We start from the raw sequence: 12,500 nt of genomic DNA, 5'->3' as shown, positions 1-12,500 counted from the left end.
ACACACCACCATCACACTCGCATTCTCTCACTCAGACAGACACCATAAACACACACCCCGTACCTGGAAGTCATTGGCCTTGTTATAGTGCACACACTAGGGACCCTATTTTAACGGTCTGAAACGCAAGTGAGAAGCGCCAAGCGCAAGTAGCTTTGTGGGCGGTTCCATGGCGATGTTGCTATTTTACCGGTGCATAAATTACTCTTGCGCCCGGCGCAAATCTATAAAGGGTCCTCAAGTAGCCTAATTACCCTTAGGTGTGGTTTGGGCGTAACGTGCAATAAACCAATGAGAGTGCCATCTCCCATCCCCTTTAAGAGCCATGAGCACATTTGAATCTGATGAATTGATATTTTGACAGCGCGTTTGCAGTCTCACATGAGACAGATGCATGACTACATGAATTTCAAACTTCAAATGGCTCAGTTTATGGCCAAATAATATGGCCTAATTCACACATGGAATAGCGTTTTCTTCAGAAACTTCAGAAACAGATGGACGCACACACACACCGCTTTCATTAATTATTTTACACATACAACAACGCGTACCCGCATTTATTTATTCTTTTTAACACTCACTCGCGGCAAAACAATGTTTTCTCAAGATCAAACACTCATCAATCCTAAAAGTTATGGGCATGTACACGATGTCTGTGTCAAGAAAATATGTGTTTGCTGTATGGTGTTTGCAGATGCACTGATTTAAAAGTACAACTTATTACCGCTGTATCAGCTGTTCTTTCCCAAATAATTGACCAAGAATGTGGGGCTAAGTAGATGAGAGAAGCAAAGTGTATGCGCGAGGTGCGCAAGCAACATTATGCATGCGCCCTTAAAATAGCATCTGAACAACGCGCCACTGACTTTAAACCTGGTATATCCTGGTTTGTGGCGCAATTCTTTTTCTGAAACTGCAAAATAGCACCAGGGAACGTTTGCGCCAGAACACGCCTCCTCCTTTTGCCGAACCGCCCCTTGGGGCGCAAGATCATTCCCTAATTTACAAGCGCATGGTGGTGGAGGGAAAAGAACGCTGCGTGCCAGTTGAAAACTAGCAAAGACACAAGCATCAGTGTAGAAAGTCAATTGCGCAGGATGCCAGATAGGGCCCTAAGAAACACAAACACACACACACACACACACACACACACACACACACACACAAACACACAAACACACACACTCCTCTCACACCCCCTCCCCCCACTTACCTGGAAGTCGTTGGCCTTGTTGTAGTGCATGTTCAGCGCGCGGTACAGCTCAGCGTCGCGGCTGATGCTGAGCTCGTCCGCCGAGGCCACGCCCTCATTGATGGCCTGCCGGGCGAACTTCTCCATCTGGATGTAGTAGAACTCCCGGAAGTTGGAGAACCACTTGATCAGCTGGGAGGTGATGCACCGGTTGAACTGAAAGAGAAGTGGAGTGTTGGTCATTGTCGTTAATGTGTGTCACTACTTTGAGTCATTACCGTTAATGTGTGTCCTTACCGTTGCTTTGAGTCATTACCGTTACTGTGAATCATTACCGTTACTTTGAGTGATTACCGTTACTTTGAGTCATTACCGTTACTGTGAGTCATTTCCGTGGCTTTGAAGTCATTACCGTTGCTTTGAGTCATTAACGTTACTGTGAGTCATTACGTTACTGTGAATCATTACTGTTACTGTGAGTCATTACCGTTACTGTGAATCATTAACGTTACTGTGAGTCATTACTGTTGCTTTGAGTCATTACCGTCACCTGAGTCATTACCGCTGATGCTTAGCTCATCCGCCGAGGCCAGGCCCTCATTTATGGCCTGCTGGGCGAACTTGACGTCAGTAGTGTAACTTTGAGTCATTGAGTAATTACGCCACGTTCAAACTGTACACGTCCGTAGACTGATCTCATTGACTGCATGGGGCGGTCTCGAAATGCATTGTGCGTCAATCCATTCCGTCGGCTGCGTGGCCTGCGTCAAAAAGTTGAGAAATGTTCAACTTTCCAGGCAGCAAGGGATCCGTCGGCCAATCAGATTGCGTACCCCGTACGTCAGACACGCCCTCCGTCATCCGTCAACGCAGTTGTACGGTGTGAACGTGGCGTTACTGTAACAGCTTTGATATTTCTGTGACTATTCATCATCACTGTTATTCCTTGGCAGTAACGTTACTCTTTTGCAACACGCCTACTCCTTGCCATTACTGTTTACTGTTTGTCTTTCCCGCTACTGCTTGTCAGCATGGCTTCTGTTTTTTCTTAGCGGTATTATTCGTAATTATTTAACAGTTACACAGTCATTTCTCATTTCTGTAACTGCTGCCCTAACTGTAACTTTGTGTCATTTCTGTAACTATTTGTCATATCTTGGAGTAAAAGGAAACAGGTTGAGCTGATGTTACAAAGATTAGTGCTTCATTCCTGTAATCTTTTGTTTGATGTTAAAAATAAAAAAAGGTCAGAAGTCGAAGACTGACTAAAGTTTGTTCAATGGAGAATTGACCACAGAGAGAAAGGGGGAGAAAAGGTAGAGGAAGGGAGAGTAGGAGAGATGATGGAAGCAGAAATAATAAGCAGTGATGAGAGAGGAGCAGTAAAGTAGAGAGGGCGTTTAACTCATGTCTTTATTCTCCAGACTGTGTGTGTGTGTGTATTAGTGTGTGTATTTGTATATTAGTGTGTGTGTATTAGTGTGTGTATTTGTATATTAGTGTGTGTGTGTGTGTACGTGTTTGTGTCTTTCAATATTCGTGTGTGTGTAATAGTGTGTATGTGTGTGTGAGTGTGTGTGTATCCGTGTGTGTGTTATATTGATTGGGCTTTTTATTTGCTTCGCAAATAAGACAAAGCATGGAGAAAAAAAAAACAGTGAAAGTGTGTGTGTGCATGTGTGTGCGTGAGTGCATGTCTTTCAGTGTGTGTGTGTGTGTGCGTGACTGTGTGTCTTTGCGTCAGTGTGTGTCTTTTATGTGTTCAGCGAAGGGGAAAAACGGCTTTGACACACAGATTAAGCTCAGTATTGTTACCAGACATTGTCCCACAGGAGAGAGAGAGGAGCGAGAGAGAGAGAGAGAGAGAGAGAGAGAGAGAGAGAGAGAGGCATGAGTAGTATGAGGCTGGGTGAATAAAAGAGGGAGTGAACCAGGGGGCAGAAGGGGAAGGAAGAGAAGAAGGGGGAGGGAGGCAGGGAGGGGGAGAGGAAAAGAGGTATTTTTCAGTGCCGGTCAGTGAAGTGACATAATGGAACATAATTGTGAGTGTGTGTCTGTGTGTGCGTGTGTGTGTGTGTGTGTGTGTGTGTGTGTGTGTGTGTGTGTGTGTGCGGTGGAGAGCGGGCGGATCCACAAAAGAGCTGCACTGAAAAAACATGACAACTCAGCAATTAACAAAAGCACACACACACACACACACACACACACACACACACACACACACACACACACACACACACACACACACACACACACACACACACACACACATTTCTCGCCACTTGATGATGCCCCAAAATAATAAAATAGTACTGTTGAAGTTCGTTAGAAAAGGATTATTAATAATATTTAGACTATAGTAAGGAAGTATCTAAGGACTCTATTTTTTTGTTTGGACACACAAACTCTTGTTTGTGTATCCAAACATATAATAATCATAATTGTTTATACATATTAAATATATATTAATATGTATGTATAGATACCAAAATCATGATTATAATACATAAAACAACTAATAATGCTAATACACATAGTAGTACTCACATTTCCTTCCATCTATTCTATGCTCACATTGACACACGATAATCCTGAAAACGATCCCGTTATAATGCTAACCAGGGAGACTTGTGCTACCAGCCAGACGAGCCTTTAGCGGTTCAAAGGTTTTCCGGAGCATTCTTCCTGGCACCTGGGGCCACTGTGGCCCTGTTGACCCCACAGGCCCCCCGACAAAATGGGGTAAACGACCCAGGTCAACAACAGGCTTGTTAGCCCCGCGGCGCAGCTGTGAGCTCACGGCACACCGTAGCATAGCTTCGTGTAAGTATTGTGAAGTGTAGCCTAGCGTAGTGTGGTTGAACGTAGAGTAGATTAGTGTAGAGTAGTGTAGCTTAGTGTAGCTTAAGGATAGCGTAGTGTAGGTACTTAGCATAGGTTGTGTGTGGTGTAGGGTTAGTGTAGAGTGGCGTAGCTTAACATAGCGAAGTCTAGCGTGGTGTGGTTGTGGGTAGCGTGGCATAGCTTAGCGTAGCGTTGTGTTAGTATACTGAAGTGTAGCCTAGCATAGTGTGGTTGTGTGTCGCGTTGCGTAGAGTAGCATGGAATAGATTAGCGTAGAGTGGCATAGCTTAGCAACATGTAGGACAGCATAGAGTGGTGTAGTGTAGCGTGGCGTAGCGTAGCGTGGCTATGCATAAAGTAGTATAGCATAGCCTTCTAATGCATTTAAATGTATTTATTAATTCTGGAAAATTTACTTTTTACATCTTTTTTACATCAACACACACACACACACACACACACACACACACACACACACACACACACAAACACAGACCCACACACACACACACACACACACAAACACACACAGACACACACATACACACACACACACGTACACAAACGCAAACAGACACACCGCATCGCAATCAGCACATCGCGACAACGACGAGAGAAGAAGGGAGAGAGAACAAAAAAGTAAGATAGACAGAAATGAAAGAGGGGAGAAAGGGGGGAGAGAGAGGGGAGGGAGGGGGAGAGAACATGCTGAATGAGAGGAATGCCATTTTATGTTGACCCTCAGAAAAACAAACGGACAGAGAGAGAGAGAGAGAGAGAGAGAGAGAGAGAGAGACACACACACACACACACACACACACACACACACACACACACACACACACACACACACACACAGTGTCATACCTACAGCCTCAGGACAAGATAAACGTAACTATGCATTTCTGTTAAGAGAGATTCGCCCCCACACACACACTCACACTGATATACACACAGACACACAATCATCATAAAGGCCCCAGCCCTTCAGGAAGGCCCCGCCCCCTCAGGAAGGCTGACTGTTGTTCTGACTTCTGTTCCCACCACCGCCTCTCAGCTCTACACACCGTTGGGGGGTCTGCAAGTGGGTCTTCTACTGTGTGGGAGTGGGAGTGGGATTGTGTATTAGTGTGTGTGTGTGCATGTACTAGTGTGTGTACTTATTGTAACAAATGCACTTATTGTAAGTCGCTTTGGATAAAAGCGTCTTCTAAATGCCCTAAATGTAAATGTAAATGTAAATGTCCCTGTGTTTGTATTAGTGTGTGTGTGTGTGTGTGCACAATAGTGTGTGTGTGTGTGTGTACATTTTGTATATTAGTGTGTGTGTTTAAAGTTTTTGCATTCAAGTCTTTTATTAGTCCTTCCAAGGCCCTTAAATTCTTTTTAGATCTTGTTAAAATCTCTGTCTAAAGGATACTTCTAATCTAGTGTGTGTGTGTGTGTGTGTGTGTCTGTGTGTGTGTGTGTGTGTGTGTGTGTGTGTCAGTGCATCAGAGAGAGAGAGAGAGTGACACAGAGCTAAAGAGAGAGAGAGAGAGAGAGAGAGAGAGAGATTGTGAGTGACAGAGCTAAAGAGAGCTAAAGAGAGAGAGAGAGAGAGAGAGCGAGAGAGAGAGCGAGAGAGAGAGAGAGAGAGGGAGAGGGAGAGGGAGAGAGTAAGAACTTTCTCTCGCCCACTCGAGGCTCTCCCAAGACGCGCGGAGAGGGTCTTATTAATCCTGACCCCTGCAGTCTTAACAAGCTCCTAATTACTCTCCTTGACTCCCTCAAGACGCCCCCCAGAGAGACAACCCCCCCCCCCCCCCTCCCCCACACTGTACGGTCAGGGGTCAAGAGTGTGTGTGTTTCACTTAATGTGTCTGTGTTTGTGTGTGTGTGTGTGTGTGTGGGGGGGGGGTTTGTGTGTGTATGGTTGTGTGTGAGAGAGTTTGTTTATGTGTGTCAGAGTGTGAGTGTGTGTGTGTGTCTGCGAGCATACAATGTGTTTGAGTGTGTGTCTGTGCCTATTTGTGTGTGGGGGGGGTGTGTGAGTGGGCATGTGTGTGTGTGTGTGTGTGTGTGTGTGTATGCGTGTGTGTATTTTTTTGTTTGTGTGTGTGAGTGTGAGTATGTGTGTGTGTGTGTGAGCACACAAGGGAATGTGTTTGAATATGTGTGTGCGTGTGTGTTTGTGTGTGTGTGAGTGTGTGTGTGTGTGTGTATTTTTTTGTTTGTGTGTGTGAGTGTGAGTATGTGTGCGTGTGTGCGAGCACACAAGGGAATGTGTTTGAATATGTGTGTGTGAGTGTGTGTGTGTATTTTTTTGTTTGTGTGTGTGAGTGTGAGTATGTGTGTGTGTGTGCGAGCACACAAGGGAATGTGTTTGAATATGTGTGTGTGTGTGTGTGTTTATGTGTGTGTGAGTGTGTGTGTGTGTGTGCGCTCATCCGTGGCCAAAATGGTTGGGTACTCGTCCCACTTCCCAGCGTCAGAACTCTGTTGTTGTTGTGTGTTGTGTTTTTGTTATGTGTTGTGTGATATGTTGCTGTTGCGTGTTGCGTTGTTGTGTTTTATGTTTTGTGTTGTTGTTTTATGTTGTCTGATGTGTTTTGTGTTGTTGATGTGTGTTATGTTGTGGTTGTGTGTTGTGTTGCTGTTCTGTGTTGTGTGTGGTATATGTGGTTTGAAGGACTCCCCTCATACACAGATAGATGGACATAGACAGACACACAGATGGATTGGATATATATATATATATATATATATATATATATATACATACAGAGAGAGGGAGAGAGAGAGAGAGAGAGAGGGGGGGGAGAGAGAGAGAGAGAGAGAGAGAGAGAGAAAGGGGGGGAGAGAGAGAGAGAGAGAGAGAGAGAGAGACAGAGAGGGAGAGAGAGAGAGAGAGAGAGAGAGAAAGGGGGGGGGAGAGAGAGAGAGAGAGAGAGAGAGAGAGAGAGAGAGAGAGAGAAAGGGGGGGAGAGAGAGAGAGAGAGAGAGAGAGAGAGAGAGAGAGAGACAGAGAGGGAGAGAGAGAGAGAGAGAGAGAGAAAGGGGGGGGGAGAGAGAGAGAGAGAGAGAGAGAGAAAGGGAGGGAGAGAGAACAAACAGGTTGGAGTGGGGGGGAGGAGGGGGGAAGTGCTGTGAATCTGGCAAATATGGTAATGTTAAGGCTAATGAATTCAATCAGACAATGAAAACAGGACACACACACACACACACACATACACATGTGTGTGGGGTGGGGGGATCTACACACTGCTTGTTACAAATGGGATTAGGCATGATTCATTTTATCATTAAAGATGTTGATAAGTGCTACGCTCGCCCGTCGCTAAGTACTCGCGGATTATCAGGGATTTCTCTCTCTATTAAAGCCAGGGGGGAAGTGACAATGCATCACTATTTACATAATGAGTTGGACTGCGTCGTGTGTTTATTATGTGTAGTGTTTCGGTGTCGTGTTTTTTTTAACTTAAAATCGGAATAGAAGATGGTTTAGGTAACGACGACGCTAACTAACGCTAACTGGTTTCATTTTGTTTCACTTCATCAGGACTACTATTTTCAAAACTTTGTTATAATTCGAAATTCCGATTTGCCGGCCATTTTTGGACAGTGTCACAACTGTCTGTGTGTCCGTCTGTTGTGTAAAAACGCGAAAAAACACAAACTACCCGTGTTTTTCAGAACAATGCTAAAAATACTGTGGTTCTAAATCATGGTATCAAACTGTTTAAAAAATGTATTTAACTGATCATAAGAAGCTGCTGTGTAATAACTTAATCACACATTCCTGGTGATTACTTTCAACAACAATGTTTGCACATTTCTCATTCATATACAGACACAAAAAACATACACATACTAATATACACACACTCACACCATGAACACACAAACACACTAAGATACACACACAAATATTTACGCACACTCACACACACACTAATATACACACGCACACCCTCACACACTAATATGAACACACACACTTACTAATATAGATGCACACACACTAATATACACACAAACACATTCTGAGTAGTAATAATGATGATGATGTGATTACGAGCATCTCTTTATTATCTTGTCAGCACAGTGTGACCTCATCGTCTTGGTAACCGGGCGTTTGACTAGCAACCCGACGACAGAGGCCAGCTTCCTCGTTTCCATAGGAGCCACGTCTAGGCCAAGGATGTGGCGTGGCCTCAAGGAAGTGGTCACCTCACACACACACACACACACACACACACACACACACACACACACACACACACACACACACACACACACACACACACACACACACACACACACGCCGCTGATAGCAGGTCAAGGGCAACGGTTGTACATGTGTGGGTTGGGTTGTGTGTGTGTGTGTGTGTGTGTGTGTGTGTGTGTGTGTGTGTGTGTCTTCTTGCTGTGTGAGAAAGAGTGTTCTTATATGTGTTGGGTTTGTGTGTGTGTGTGTGTGTGTGTTTGTGTTGTTTCTTGCTCTGTGAACGAGAGGTTACTTGTGTTTTGGGTTGTGTGTGTGTGTGTGTGTATGTGTGTGTTAGTGTGCCTTCACTGGTGTGTGAGAGAGAGTTTCCATGTGTTAATGGCTGTGTGTGTGTGTGCTGCCTTTTAGTATGTTCATTCTGTGTGTGTGCCAGACTGTCTGCTGCAAGGATGTCTGTGTGTCTATGTGTGTCTGCGTGTGTATGTGTGTGTGTGTGTGTGTGTGCGCTGCTCATTTGTATACAGTGTCCTGGTTCCATTAAGATCCTTATGCTTCCTTTGTGAACTCAAAACAACAACGACACATTGTGTTTGTTGTTCTGTTGTCTTTCCCCCCCTCCCCTCTCTCTCCCCATGTCCTTCTGTCTCTCGCCCGGACTATCACGCAGACACACATTCCATTCTCTCTCTCCTTCTTTCTTTACACTTCTTATTCTCTCTCTCTCTCTCTCTCTCTCTCTCTCTCTGTCTTTCTCTCTCTCTCTCTCACCCGCTCTCTCTTAGTACCTTATTGGAGGAACTGTGTGTGTGTGTGTGTGTGTGTGTGTGTGTGTGTGTGTGTGTGTGTGTGTGTGTGTGTGCGCGCTTGGGTTGTGCCTAGACTATGTTTTCTGTCGTAATGGGTTTTATGGCGGGGGTGATGCCATGTGTTTGGGTAATGCAATGTGTTTCATGTTTAAAGTTTTTATGTATGTCTATGTAAAATCTTCATGCATGTGTCGCCGATGCTCTCTGTGTGCCCAAAGCAGATTTCTCTTGTGAGTGAGACAAAAAAAACTTAAAAAAAACAAACTTACTTACTTACCCCCTCTCTCTGTCTCTATTTATTTTCTTCTTCCTTTCCCACCCTTCTCTCTCTCTCTCTCTCTCTCTCTCTCTCTCTCTCTCTCGCACCGGGTTACATATTAGCTCTCAAAATGGTGAGATTGAGGCCAGTCTTAATTAGTGTGGGTTTGTGTGGGTGTGTGTGTTTAATAATTGTTTTCAGTAGTTATTTATTTGCATGTTTTATGTGGGCTGTGTGTGTATGTGTGAGTGTTTGTGTGTGTGTGTGTGTGAATGTGCGTGTGTGTGAGAGGGAAAGTGGCCGTTTACCGACACACCAGCCCCCCTTCACTGTCAGACACACACACACACACACACACACACACACACACACACACACACACACACAAGGGCGATTAAGGCCAGAATCTCTAATTGTGCTACAAAGAATTGGCAGACTGGATCTCGACAATACCCATCTGCGCTTTGAGGACCCCCCACACACACACACGCACACAGGGACACACACACACACACACACACGCTCACACACACACATACACACAAACACAAACGCATGCACACACACGCATGCAGGTACACACACATACACACTCATACAGACACAGACACACACACATACACACACACACACACACACACACACTCACACTCACACACACACACACACACACACACACACACACACACACATACACCCGTACTATAACCAAAAATAAAATATTAAATAATGACAAAAAAACAGTCAAACGAGCCAAAGAGAAAAGGGCATAAGGAGACAAATGAACAAAAATATTTTGCAACCAATCAGCATATCTCGTCACGACAGACTTTCCAGCCGCGTGATTTTCCCAACGGACAAAAAACAATCCAAAACGCACCGTCAAACATTCCTATAAAGTACAGAAAGAGGATTGGAAGAGATCAGATGACAGGTCGAAGCTTGTCTGAGGGTCTAACAAATTAAATGTTTGTCACCTGTTCTGTGTCAGTTTTAAGGTCCATACGTCTCCCATTTTGGCGTGTTTATTTCAATGTAAAGAGAGTGTATTTCAACCTCAAAGTTGTTAACTCATGGCTAAGAATCACAAGGAAGTCCATTCCTCTTTACACAACAACTCTGATACCTTTGAAACCTTTTACGCATTTATTTTAATAATAAACAACAACCATAACTGCACGGCTTCCTAATTCATACAATGACCTTTTTTTTTTGCATGAGCATGGAGGATAGCCCAACTAAAGAGCCCCAATCCAGTCCGCGACCCTTAGGTTGAGAACCCTTACCCTGGCATCACCAGACCAAATGCAAACTGTATTTTACCCCGCCCTACTATCAGATTAAGGGTTTGTGATTGGTCGATCAGCCAGACCTTAAATCTGCAGAGCCAATGAAACACGAGGTTAGTCTGGTTGAGAGAACCGAAAGAAGGCGGTTGTTTGTATTGAGTGCAGAGGTAGGAGGGGGGATTTACCTTGACATCGGAGAAGAACATCTTGAGCATGTTGGAGGAGGGGTACCGGGTGTAGAAGAACATGAGCTTGGCCTTTTTCAGATGGTTGGGAGAGAGTCCTTCCTGGATCTGGACGGAACCAGTTTAAGGAAACAACTCGGATCAGTGGAACGTTTTTTATATGTGATGGTCGGTTGATTGGAGGTAGGGGGAGTGAGGAGAGAGAGAGGGAGAGAGAGGAGGGAGGAAGGGACAGAGAGAGAGGCAGAGAGAGAGAGAGAGAGAGAGAGAGAGAGAGATAGAGACAGAGACAGAGAGAGAGAGAGTCATTTCAACAGGAGGAAAAACATGTTGAATAAAACAACATATCAACATATGTGGATTGACCCGAAACTCCTCCACCCAAACACACACACACACACACACACATACACACACACATACACACACACACACACACACACACACACACACACACACACACACACAAGCACACACTGACACACACACCCCTGTTTCAACGTCTGTCTCAACGAGTTAAAATAATCCTTTCAGTTGCCGCGCACAGTGTGTGTTTAACATGTGTCTGTGTGTGTGTGTGTGTCTGAGCAGCTGTGTGACTCCCCGGTGCCATTTTGCGACCACATTAACAAGCCCATAATCTATCGGAGAAGATGAAGCAATCAATGGTGAAAACCCCTGCAAGGTCAATTAACACACACACACACAAGCGCACACACATGCACACAAACATTCACGTACACTAAAGATACACTCACATATCCACACACACACACGCGAGAACGCACACACACACACACACACATACACACAAACACATATATAGAGGCCCATGGAGTCCTTTTGTGAAATTAGATAAGAAAAACACTCTAAAAAAGATGGAATGATTGGTGTGGGAGAGAGACAAAGAGAGAGAGAGAGAGAGAGAGAGGGAGAGAGAGAGAGAGAGAGAGAGAGAGAGGGAGGTAATATAGTGTTTTACCACAGACAGAAGGACACATTGATATAAATTGATTTTGATATATATAGATAGATAGATATAAAGATAATACAGAGAGAGAGAGGGAGAGAGGGAGAAAGAGAGGGGGAAAGAGGGAGATGGATGATAGATATAGGGAGTGTCTCATAAAGATAGAGAGAAAGAGCAAGAGTGATATAATCAGGGAGAGAGTGTGTTTGAGAGAGAGCAAGAGAGAAAAAGAGGGTGAGAGAGAGAGAGAGAGGGGTTGGAATATTGGCTTCTTTGTTCATCACCTGATGAGAGAAAAACATCATCACTGTGTTAAAATGTAACACAACCTGTGAGCTTGTGTGTGTGTCTGTGTGTGTGTGTGTGTGTGTGTTTGTGTATGTATGAGGCTTCCTGTGTCTGTGTGTGTTTGTTTGTGTGTGTCTGTGTGTCTGTATGTGTATGTATGTTTGTGTGTGCGTTTATGTTTGTAATTATGACCCTTCCTGTGTGTGTGTGTGTGTGTACGTGTGTTTGTGTGTGTATATGGTTATTTTTGTGTGTGCGTGTGTGTGTGTGTATATGTGTATATGTACGAGTCTTCCTCTGGGTGTGTGTGTGTTTGTGTGTGTGTGTGTCCAGTATATGTATGTATGTATGCATAAGCCTACCTGTCTCTTTTTCTGTTTATGTGCTTGTGTGCGTATAAGGTTGCATGCGTGTGAGCGTGTGTGCGTGTGTGTGTCCTCCAGCCAGGTGAAAC

The 12,500-nt window shown here is 44.5% G+C and overlaps 1 protein-coding gene across 1 annotated transcript in view; it reads right to left on the bottom strand.

The window, feature by feature from the left end:
- The window catches only part of LOC307076874 (prospero homeobox protein 1-like), a gene marked incomplete at both ends in the record, with an annotated part of 29,375 nt that overhangs the window by 8,930 nt on the left and 7,945 nt on the right, over window positions 1-12,500 (bottom strand). Inside the window, 2 exon segments of the mRNA XM_079738093.1 lie at window positions 1,217-1,411; window positions 10,789-10,896. Of these exon segments, the coding sequence (XP_079594219.1) occupies window positions 1,217-1,411; window positions 10,789-10,896 (303 nt within the window).

This window comes from Pollachius pollachius (assembly GCF_949987615.1).
Source record: "Pollachius pollachius genome assembly, chromosome: 6".
NCBI lineage: Eukaryota > Metazoa > Chordata > Actinopteri > Gadiformes > Gadidae > Pollachius > Pollachius pollachius.
This window is presented reverse-complemented; position numbering and strand designations above follow the sequence as displayed.